The 12,403-nt window shown below is 33.2% G+C and overlaps 1 protein-coding gene across 1 annotated transcript; it reads left to right on the forward strand.

The window, feature by feature from the left end:
• Positions 1-397: 397 nt before the first annotated feature.
• Positions 398-11,374, forward strand: LOC110694479 (MLO-like protein 4). Its single transcript, XM_021871653.1, has 15 exons — positions 398-843; positions 981-1,038; positions 1,563-1,789; positions 1,871-1,987; positions 2,502-2,544; positions 2,846-2,937; positions 5,262-5,336; positions 6,315-6,400; positions 8,384-8,433; positions 8,534-8,574; positions 8,694-8,864; positions 8,951-8,986; positions 9,568-9,635; positions 10,218-10,278; positions 10,744-11,374. The coding sequence occupies exons 1-15, from the start codon at positions 727-729 to the stop codon at positions 11,143-11,145; spliced, it is 1,644 nt and encodes a 547-aa protein (XP_021727345.1). The 5' UTR covers positions 398-726; the 3' UTR covers positions 11,146-11,374.
• The last annotated feature ends 1,029 nt before the right edge of the window (positions 11,375-12,403 follow it).

Raw genomic sequence — 12,403 nt, forward strand, 5'->3', positions numbered from 1 at the left:
TATAATGACTCATTCAAATAATCATAGGTAAATCCGTCTATTTGGACCATGGGGCCCAAACATCTTATAATTTTTTTCAAAGTAAAAAGGGTCGGAGCGAAAATAATAGGTCTCGATTCGACCAGCCTCATTTAAGTTTTAATGTTACCCGCCTCATTTAAATTTTAATGTGACCTGCCCTCTCATAACCCTTTAAAAATTGACCCACCCCAGTCCTTGCCCCTAACTCGACCCATTGAACAAGTTTTTCGGACCAAAGTTATTAAAAAACCTTGAAGATCACAGTACTCGCAGTGTCTATGTATTTGTCTTATTTGACAAAAGTTAACTTTTGATCCAAAATTTTCAATAACAATAATTTCAAGTTGAAATCAATGCACGTGTAGTGTTTGTTTATTTGTCTGAAGAACCAATTGGGGGACAAGAAAACCCTTTAATAACAATGAACAACTAATAAAAATTCAACTTCCATTGATCGCATCGCAAGTCTCAACTAGCATTTCCCAGAAAATTTAATACACAGTATCAATTTCACTGCAATTCAGATAACATTAATTTTTCTGGGTTAATACTAACATTTTGGGATATTTTAAAAAAAAAACTAAAAAAACCCAGTTCTTTCCATATTTTCTGGATCTTATTTTACAATCTAAGTATACCTACAAATTTCTAGAGATAATATTGAACTTCTATGAATTGAATTTGTGCAATAGATTGCTGTAAAAAATGTTAAGAGAAGGAAAATCTCTTGCAGAAACTCCAACATGGTCTGTTGCAACAGTTACTTCAATTATGATTTTTGTTTGTTTTCTTGTAGAAAGGTGCATTTACTGGTTTGGCAAGGTGAGAATTTTGCATACATTATTCTCACTTTAATTGATGACATATTTAAATGGGTTGCATTTTTATTTTATTTTTTTTTTAGTTTTTGTTTTGAAGGGAAATTTTGAGGTTTTTTATTTTTAATTTTAAATTTGCAGTGGTTGAAGAAGACTAGGAGGAAGGCTTTGTATGCTTCATTAGAGAAGATTAAAGAAGGTAATTTGACTTCAAAGCCAGTAATTAACTAACATTTGTTGTAAATTTTAGTTAAGAAATGTATAGTAATAAGATTAGTTGCTTCAATTGTTTGGTGTCAATTTTTTTTTTTTTTGGGTATTATCTTGTGTGTTTGCTACCTTTTGTGATCTGTTATCTGGCTTTCTTATTTTCTGTTTTGCTTACTGGTAGTCGAGTTGGTATCATAAGCATGCTTCAATTATTTGGTTATACACTCGAGAACATGATGTACCGGCGATCCAGCTTGTAATTTTTAGAATTTGCTTTGTTTTCTATTTGTGTGGTTTGGAGATGTGATAACTCAGTATACTTGACTATGGTCTTTGGATTTTGATGATCATGTTTGCTCTTTGGTCTACTTATATTATAGTAACAAGTAACGAGTAATGATATACAAGTCATTTCATGAAGCTAGCAAATTTTTAGAAGTCTGAATATTATGGCTCTTAACAGTGAATAGCTACCCATTATGAGATGTAACTTGTTCTCTCTTGCTTGTGCAGAACTTATGCTGTTGGGCCTGATTTCTTTGTTGTTAGGACAGTTTGCTAGATGGATTTCTGAGATATGTGTAGATTCGTCTCTTTTCAACAGTCGATTTTATGCTTGTTCCGAGGAAGATTACACTTCCCATGAGAAATTTTTTATTAGAGAATCATTTCCCTCATCAAATGAGACTGATATACCTCCAAAGGGATTGTTCAATTCCGTTTCTCATCGATGTCCTGAAGTACGTTGGTTCCCTTACACTCCAGTTCTTGTTAGGCATGCAGTTACCTTTTTCAAATTTATAAGTTTCTGATTGCTGCAGGGTCGCGAACCTTTTGTGTCTTATGAAGGTCTTGAGCAGCTTCACCGGTTCTTATTTGTGCTCGGTATTACCCATGTTCTATATAGTTGTGTTGCTGTTGGTTTGGCTATGATAAAGGTATAGTTTCACATCCATTGACAAGCTTATTTGCTGATACTAATAATTCTTATTAATTCATTAATGGGACATGTTGGAAGCAAATAATGCTAATGCCAATAGAATTATTTGAGATGCGAGGTTTTCATATGTATGTGGTAAATAATATAACTGGCTGCACCTTTCAATTGTGTAATATTCTTTATTGATCACGAAAGATGTATATTAGTTAAGCAACCATTCAAGAATTACAAAAATTAAACATGAAACTGGGTCTTTGATGCATGGGTTTTGTTGAGTGGATGCTTAACAAATATACAAGTTAAAATATATGAAACTTTTCAACTGCTAATTATAAGCAAGATTAAAAGCTAATTAGATATTTTGAAAGTGGTGAAAATAGCGTGAAGGATTACCTTGGAATCCCATTTGAATGGAAGTGCACATATCTGATCAGATTATTAGATTTTTTTTTTCTTTTACTATAAAATCATGAATCATGAATCATTCATCTTCATCTGATTGTATTTTGTAGATATACAGTTGGAGAAAATGGGAAGCCCAGGCAATTTTGCAAGGTAAATGAAGGATTGGATTGTTAAGAAACAACTATTAAAATTGTTTTGATGTTCATTATATGGTGTGGGTTCTTACACTACTGAATGCATTGCAATTTTGCCTATATCTATTTTCATTATCTATCATTGGAGTAATTATCTGACGTCTTTCCCATCCAGTTATTTATATTCTAGCAGCAAGAGCAATCCTGTCCATTATATGATATTTTATTCAAGTAATATATTTTAGTTTGTATTTGCTATAAATGTTAAGAGCCGTATGTTTCAAGTGCCTTTTTCACTTAATATTGCTACTGTGCAGCAAAGAGGAACAAGGTGATGAGGCGACAAACCACCTTTGCTTTCCATCATGCATCACATCCTTGGAGCAGAAACCGGGTTCTAATTTGGATGGTAATTTGATGGTTTCTTTGTGTGACACGTTGTTTATTTAATGTTACCTTCCTCTCTGAATGAATCCATGTTTGCTTCTTAAAATCGTGAGATTTTGAAAAGCTAGTCTTGATCCATCTCGTGTAGAGCTTGAACATTTCTATATGTTTTGTAATAAAAGCAATCAAGATTATCTTCCATTTATTGTCGTTGCACCAGTGCACCTTTAAGTAATCTTAGCCTATTGCACAAATGGCATTCCTTGAAAATTCTTATAAGATTGAAAAATGGAAAGAAATACATATTGTAATATGTCTCTATTATATGAGAACTCATCAGTTATGCTCCTTAGATCTTATCACATGATTAATTTCTGGCAAGATTGAATGTACGACAGAGGGAGAATTGGTTTGGGCGGTGGTGGCTTGATGTGGGGAAGATTATGGATAGAGATTAAATATGGAGGATAGCAAGAAAGAGAAACATGCTTTCAATTTTATTTATTTATTTTTTTTTTTTGGGCTGAATACACATTAACTAATTTACCTAACTTATTCTTATAGCTCTTTTAATTTGATTTCCTTTTAAATAGTTGTACAGAAGTAACTTCCATTCATTTCAAGTAACCAAACTGCAACTGAATCCAAAATTGAGTACCCAAGTAATTACTTAACTCATAAACTAACTTAGATTACTAGGCCTTGAATTATGTTAAGAGTATTATATGTTTATTTATTTATTTAACACAAATCTGGGGATGTATTACTTGATTAGAATAAGAGTATATATTACAAACATGTTCCTTTGAACAAATGAAAATCTGGAGCATTGCAAAAATAATCCACCATTACCACTAAAACATAGTTAAAGTTCATACAAACAAAAGAACAGTTCTAGGCTGTACTATTTAGATTATAAACAGCAGCAGAAGGATAGCCACAGCAGCCTGCACTAAGTTGCACCAAAGCTCCTTTTGTCTTGATCATAAATGATCTTGACACTATCATAGTGACACAAGATAACGGAATCAAAACAAACTTTATGAGGAACATAAAGAAAAATAAGACTTTACTATAATGGTTCTTTCCCTTTTATTTCTTGTCATTTACTTCTATGAGAGGGGTTGAGGAGAAGAGTAAGCAGTACACCAAAAATTGGAAGATCAGGATAAAATTGTGGTAACAGAAATACTGAAGCAAAAAAGAGCGATGCCTTTTGACATTATAGCTTTTTGTGGTTAATTGTCAAGTCCTATAATGGCTCAAATCACCTTTTTTTTTTTGTTTGTTTGTTTGTTTTTTGGTTTTGTTGGTTGGAGTCATTTTGGCTCTGTTGGTTGGATTACTTGTTGGAACTTCTTTCGTGTCAATAGTTGCTAGTCTTAAATTATGTTGAGTAACTATCAGACAGATGTCGTTGCTCTATAGTGATACAATAAGTCTTGTATAAGGCGAACTTACATTAATTTTATTGTAAGACGGTCAATATCAAGGTAACTTTAATCCCTTTAAGGGTAACTTTTAATTTGTGATGTATTGATTGTATTTTAATGTGTACTTTGTAATGGATACATGTTATGAAGGCTAATATGATTACTCTATTATAAGTGTTTTTTAAAGGTAAAAATCATGTTAGGAAAACGGTAACTTTTGTAGTATATAAGGTAACTTTAAATACTTTTTGGGTAACCTTAGACCGTCTTACAATAACTTAAAGTCTACCTTAATCAAGAATTTGTGATAGTGACAACCTTTTCTTTTCTGTAATAATTTTTTATATAGGTTATTTTAATCAGCTTTACAACCCTTTTTCGTCAGAGGGCATTTTCTATCAAACAATTATCGAGCTATGTGTAATAATTTATTAAAGATTGAAGGTAGCAAATGTTAAGCATAATGTATCACCTACAAGCTATTTTAACTAGGATTTTGTTTACAAAAAAAAAAAAAAAAAAAAAAAAAAAAAAAAATCTTATGTTCTTTTTTAATCTCAAAATATTTCTCTTTGGGAAGTTTCAAATTAATTGCAAGATTACTTTATTTGGCTAATGATTCTCTATCTCTTCCCTTATCACATGGGTCTTTCTTTTTATTTCTCTCTATCGTTCTCCTCTCCTGAAATACCATGCATCACCTCCACGTTGCAATTAAAAGGAATGAAGGAAGTATAATAAAAAGATGGACAGATCTTGCTGTACATTATTATGGCTACATAATAATCATTAGCTTATGTGGATTCCTTCTAAAGGATCAAACCTTGTGTTGTCATGTCATAGAGATTAAGCACTATATGACTCATTCAATGTTACTTTTGTTCTCAAGTTGATCCATCCTTTATTCATGCAGCTATGTTTTCTTCGACAATTCAAGAGTTCTATACGGAAATCAGATTATATGGCACTGCGTTTGGGTTTTATAACTGTAAGTGTCACTTTGACATTCCTGTCCTTGTAATAGTTCATTTGTATTAATATTTTCCTTATTGTTCTTTGAAGGTGAGTCAGTCATGGTTTCATAGCTGGATGGGCCTGAATGCCTGATGTTGTGAATTTTTTATATCAATGTGTCTGACAGTAATTATCAATTCCATACTCTTTTGTAATGCTAATAAACATCCTCCCACCCCTTCCCCCCCCAAAAAAAATAAAAAAAATAAAAAGGAATTGAGATGTCAGCTTACACTTACCGTAATAGGCATGTATAGAAGTTCTGGTGGAGGTAAAATCAGTGGAACGTTAACATATTATCAGTGGAACGTTTATTCAGTTTCAATGAAATATTGTCCTATGTATGATGTTAATTTTGGAAGAAGCACTTTGCGCTGTATTTGTTATTCTTGTGCTTGGAAGTGTTAGTATGGATGACTCTTTTCTCATATAGTCATATGTAATGCTGAGAAACAACTGCTGAAATTCTAATATATTAATTCAGATTTCAGTATATTTCTGTTTGAATGCTGTGCGCCTCTGCTACACTCATTCTTCTACATCTTCCAGCTTCGTTCCTAGATTTCCTCTCATTTATATGAAGTGAAATACCCAGCCTTGATTACTATGACATCAGAGAATAACTGTTAGATTTCTGCGTTGAAAACATGTCGATGTCATCCAGAAAATTGAACTATTATGATCCATAACAATCTTATAGCCGGCTTTCTCTTCTAGTTGGGTTGATGCAATTTCAAATTACCTTGCATGATTGATACAGCCATCTTATAACAGCTGATTCTATAATATGTGATTTATAGCTGCTTACTCTGTGGGGTTGAGGTTCAGATGAGATGTGTCAGGACAACGGCTGTTAACATATCTACGTGTTGCAAAATTTCTCACATTGTATGATTAATGGTTCCACTTTAAGTAGCTGACTTGATGATATTTCGTTAAAACTTGTTTGCAGAATCATAGACTACCACAACTCTATGACTTTCACAAATACATGGTTAGGAGCATGGAAGATGAATTTCACACAATAGTGGGAATCAGGTATACAATTCTTTGTTGACTAGAGACAGTTTTTATTTATTAATTAATTAATTTTTTTTTTTTATTTAACTCTATGTCCCATATCGCAGAAAGCTTATAATTTAGAGTCCTTGTTATGGTGCTAATATCAACTGTGAGTTTAATACGTCACTAATACTTGTGCCATTTGAGTTAATTAGCTTGGAAAGACATTACATATCTTTTTTTTAGGCATTTAGAACACAGAAAATGTACAAATGATCTTAAGAAATTTTTCTTGGGCTAGCACTTCTTGACTTCTATTTATTGGGTCCAGCATACCTCTCACAAAATAGTTTCTGTTGTATAACGATATTAACCTTTACGGGCTCATATTTGGCAGTATGAAGTAGTTTGTTGAAAAGTTTTAAGTTTTGAGGCCTTGTCCTCTGATTTTTAGGAGGAATATCTGATAATGATAATTTATATTAGTTGGCCTCTAAATGATCTATCAATTATCAGTGATCAGACATCTTGTGTTCGTACTCTAATTTAGTAGGTATTATATTTTTTAACTATCTTACTCTGTGCGACCTAAATGTATTAATATCTTATTAATTCATGTGGTCAAGTTTAGTGTTTAAATCTGCTAACAGTTTCTCACTGTCTGTTCTCTACTACTAGATATTTGGAACTGATTTGATGATGTAAGTCATGTTTGAGTCAGGTTTAGCTTGACTTGAACTCACAAGTTGCATACTCAAGCTTGATTTAGATAAAAAAATCAAGCTCTAAATCTAGGTCCGACTTGAAAATAAATATCCTGCTGCATTTGTTTTATTTTCCAGCATTGGGGTGCATCAGTGCATGTAATATGCTAGCATCGAGAGTTGGAAAACTAGTCATGTCAGGTCTGACTTGTTTGCCCATTGATAACAAATGAGTTCAAAGTTCCTATAATGGTTCCTTAATTTTATTTTAAATAAATTGGTGACTGAGTTAAATGAGTTAGGGTTGGTTATTTTTGGATTGGAATTTTCATCTCTCACCTAACCCATCTATTAGATAGGTTGTTCATGTCAATATGTTTGAATAAATTTGTTGATAAACCAAACCCAATCCAACTTTTACAAGGTTAGGTTTTGGCTGTGTTGTGTCAGGCCCATAGAAAAAAATTGCGGATGCGGTTGCGATCGCAGTAACGGTTGCGTTGTCGCGGGAACGGCTTGTAACGGACGAATATAACGGATCGTGGCAAGCGCGGTGTGAATTTTTCGAATAAATTCACATTAATGGATTAAGTGGTGTTTATAGTCTTTAAGTTAAAAATGTATTCTTAGAACATAAAATAACCATATTTATCAAAATGAAAGCATGTAACATATTTGGTGAATAAAAATTACTAAATATCATGTTTTATAAACTATATAATCAATTTCTAATATACTAAATGGATGTAACGGGTTAAAAAACGTTCTAACGCGGCGAGTCACCGTTACAAAACGGATGACGCGGGGTGAAAGATGTGATTTTGTCGCGGCGTTATATAACGGGGTTTTGCGGAACAGCAAATCCAAAATCCGTTACATAATCCAAAACTGCTACATTTCATTTCACTTTTTGAGCCTAGATTGAGCCAAACTTATGTTGCCTTTTCGGTTGAGCTGGTAAAACTCTAAAGTTTGAGTCAAACTTCAAGTTTTTGAGTTTATAAGTTGAGTCGACCTTGCATATGAGCTTCGCGAGTTCGAATTGAGCTGATTCAAACTTGAGCTTGACTTATAACATAAACAACTCTGTGAGAGGAATAGGACTATAGGAATGCAGTTATAACGAGTTTGGAAGCAGTAAAACTTCTTTTAAGTTGTCATCCTTGGAACATTAATGGTGAGCTAAGGTTAAATGCATATCACCGCTTTATGGTTATGTCCAAGAGGAACGTCTAATATAATGAAGCTTAATAATTAGTCCCTTTTCTTGGAATGTTATTTTAAGATCTTATGCTAGATATCTTCATTTTTGCAGTTGGCCATTATGGGGTTATGCAATACTATGCATCCTGCTCAATGTTCACGGTACTTTTTCTAATTGAAGAAGATAAGACTTTAACCCAATTTCTTACATATTGTTTTATTATTATTCTCTTTGAACTTCAATCTATGATGTAATATGCAGGACTGAACATTTACTTTTGGCTTTCATTCATCCCTGTAATTGTAAGTTTTTTTTGTCTCTATCTGCCTATTTTCCTGAGAAAATTATGAGCACCTATATATATATTTTTTTATTTTAATTGTGCATAATGGATTTATGTATACTTTATTCTTCCTTATAGCTTGTCATGCTGGTTGGTACAAAACTTGAGCATGTCGTTTCCCTTTTGGCACTAGAAATTGCAGCACCAACGTGTCCATCTACCAGGACTCAAGTGAAGCCACGTGATGAGCTATTTTGGTTTGGGAAGCCAGAAATGATATTATGGTTGATTCAGTTCATTTCATTTCAGGTGACTTGATCTCAGTATTATTCTCTCTAGCTTTTTATATAATGTATTACTATATCCTTACGGTTTGTTTTCTTTGGTACATGCAGAATGCTTTTGAAATGGCAACTTTTCTCTGGTCCTTGGTGAGTTTTCTCCCCAACTCCCCACTTCTTGTCACACACGCAATATATGTTTGTACACATGCTTTTATTATAATTTGTTTTAGTGTTTGGGGTGATTAAGAGGAATAAGAGGGAAATTGCGATCAAACAAATATTGAGGCATGTGAGAACACCTTCACAGATACTAGATCTGCCTCTAACCAGTGCAAAGAGAACGTCATATATGTTTCTGGGATAAAATTTATCTTTTGGTGTTGCTCTTGCAATGCTCAACGAATAGACACTAAAAGATCAAGTACGAGATAGAACAAAAATGAAGGATTTTTCTCTAATCGCGGAAGACTATCAAAATACCCTAGACTTTGATTCATGCTGCTTTATATAAACACGATCAATGATAGGACATGTATCCATCATGTCTTTTCAAAGAAATTTTCTTACAATACTTCTGTGATATAAGAAGTCTAGAAGTGAGTGTTACTCTATGAATAACAATTATACTTTGAGATCATGTATCTCACGTGCAATTTTGGGAACAACTCAATCACCCCTCTGCAATCTTTTGAGTGATAATCTGAGTAATCTTTTTTTCCTTTTTGCAGTGGGGATTTGAGCAGCGGTCTTGTTTTATGAAGAACCATGCTATGGTAATCATCCGTTTGGTTTCTGGGTATGTAAATTATAAATGTCATTCCTTTTGCTTCTTGTCACATTTCATTTATAGAAAGAATGGAAACATATTGTTATGTAATTTCATATAGTTGTACTTTCAATAAAGTTGTACAGATTGAGCTCTCATGGTTTGGATTATACAAATTACTAGAAAAACATAAGTTATTTTTACTCACTCTAACTTCTGTACTGTACCTCATCACAAAAGTTAGCTACTTGATTACTGGTAGAAGTAAAATGATGCCAAAACATAGCTAGTTAGCCATGCACTCCACAATCATCGGGGAGTTGCGTTGTCTGTATCAACTCATAGAAGTTGTCTAAATACATTTGGCCAATGAACAAAATCATATAAGGTAGTTAATCATGTCAAACTATTGAGATTTAGGACCTCGGACGGTGACACTTTACATGTCTTATAGCCAGATCTTGTTCCCCCTTCATTCATGTAATAATTTACTCTTGTAAAAATTAAAGTGAATGTGCCAATCTCAGTTTATGCTGAAAAAGAAAAATATATGTTGCTGTTACGGAATATTAGTATATTCTTATTCTCTGCCTTTTACAATCTTAACTGCAGCGTTCTCATTCAAATCTGGTGCAGCTACAGTACTGTCCCTCTTAGTGTCATTATAACACAGGTGAGCACATTGCATTTTGTAGTAGGATTTTCATTTCCCCTAAGTTGATGACATTTACATCTTTTATATTGAATTCATCTATAAAAGGAACTAATAACAATTCAAAAGTATTTGAATATAGAACTTTTTGGAAAAGTTTTTCATTAGTGATGCAGTTATGCATCAGTATGAGTTTGAGCTCTATAACAACCAAGGCTATTGCTTCAACGTGATTGTAATTGTCTAGTGCCTACATTTCACATTCTTCTTCAATCGATTTAGCTGTACAACATGACAATTTGTCCCAAAATTTTCTGCTACCACAGCACATTGAACAGACTCCGAACCCCATTATGATGGAACTAGCCATACTCTCTCGACTTCACTAACATGGTTTCTGAACAGCAATATAACTTGTTCACTGCCACTAAACTAATATTAACAACAGAATTATAGGCTAATTCTTTTGACCTTTGATGGTGCTAGATGGGATCTAAGTGCAAGAAAGCCTTGGTTGCTGAAAGTGTGAGAGATTCCTTGCACAACTGGTGTAAGAGAGTTAAGGAGAAGTCAAGACGTTCACTAGCAGCAAGGTCAGTTTGCTCCCTTGACGACATAGATGAAGTAACGACAGTTGCATCCCTCACGCTATCACGAAGCTCTTCTGTTGCTTCTTTAAATGAGGTCAAAATAACAGAGGCAGAGCATCCAAATGAAGCAGGACTGCAAAATTCCGTTGTTGTTCCTGACGAGCTTTCATTCCGTATGTCAGAGTATATTTCTCAGTCAGCTGAAAATACGTTTCTAGATACACCTGATCATGAGCCCTTAAGTAATGATGATGAAGGAAAGGCTGAGACCCTTGCAGATTTGCTACAGAAAACCTGAATTTTAGAGGTTGTGGTTCTTCTAATGCTTGTTACATTTAGTTTTGTAATTCTTTTAATTGTTAGAGTAGCACATAATTTATATAACCAAGCTCAAATGTATTAACCACCACGTTGAAAATTTATAACTATCTTTTTTTTCTTTTCTTTTTTTTTAAAAAAAAAATAATATTGATACAACTACCAACCAACTTTAGTTGCATTTGGAGAATTGCAAAATAAGTTGTTAATCAGTGAGTTTTTTTTTTTTCTTTTTTTTTTTCCTCGTCTTTCATTAATTCTTATAATGTGTCCAATCTTTTGATTGAATTCTTTTATAACAAAGAAGGTAATAAGAAGATACTTTCACCGTTTCTTTTTAGATGAACCACTTTATAAATAAGGATATTTCAAATTAGGTGCATCACTTTCCTTTTTAGTTAATACTCACTCTATCTTTTATTTATTTCCTTTTTGGGGGTTTTAAAATTACATGCCTATTTTAAGAATGTATTTTTTGAAAATATTCCCTCTTTTTGATGAGTTGTCTTTAATTTTTTTTTTTTTTTTTTTTTTTTTTTTTTTTTTTTTTTGTACTTTTGACTTTATTTTCTAACACTTTCTCTTTCCATCTCTTCAATAATTACCAACTACCTTTTCTTTCTCTCTATCTCTCTCTAACCCCACATGCATATTTGTACTTCCCAATCATGGTTTTTAAGTTCTTTAATATAATCTTATATTATAATCTTATATTCTTATTTGCGTGGCGAACATCATATTCTTAGTAGAAATAATTTAGAAATGAGTACGTAACTATATAACTATATTAATAAGGTGGTCTAAATTGAATTTAGGGTGATTTGAAATCGGGTCAGGTCAATAATAGGTTAGGTTGAGTTCGAAATGGGTTAGGAACAATTCAGGTTGAATTTGGGTCGGGTCAATAATAAGTTGTATTAATTTCGGGTTGGGGTTAGTAACAGATCGGGTTGAATTTCGGGTCGAGTTAGTAACAAGTTGGGTTAAATTTGGGTCGGGTTAGTAACAGGTCGGGTTGAATTCGAGTTGGGTCAGTAACAGGTCGGGTTAAATTCGGGTTTTGATTGGTTAAAACGGGTTTAAGTCAATCACTGTTCAAGTCGGATTCTGTTCAAGTCAATAATTTACGGGTTATATTCAGGTCTGGTCATCTCCGGGTCGATACATGTTCGGGTTCGGGTTTCAAATACTCGGATTAACTCGAGTCTAGGGTTCGGATCATATCGAGTTCGGGTCAC

The sequence above is a fragment of the Chenopodium quinoa genome, unplaced genomic scaffold (genome assembly GCF_001683475.1).
Source record: "Chenopodium quinoa cultivar QQ74 unplaced genomic scaffold, ASM168347v1, whole genome shotgun sequence".
Lineage (NCBI taxonomy): Eukaryota > Viridiplantae > Streptophyta > Magnoliopsida > Caryophyllales > Amaranthaceae > Chenopodium > Chenopodium quinoa.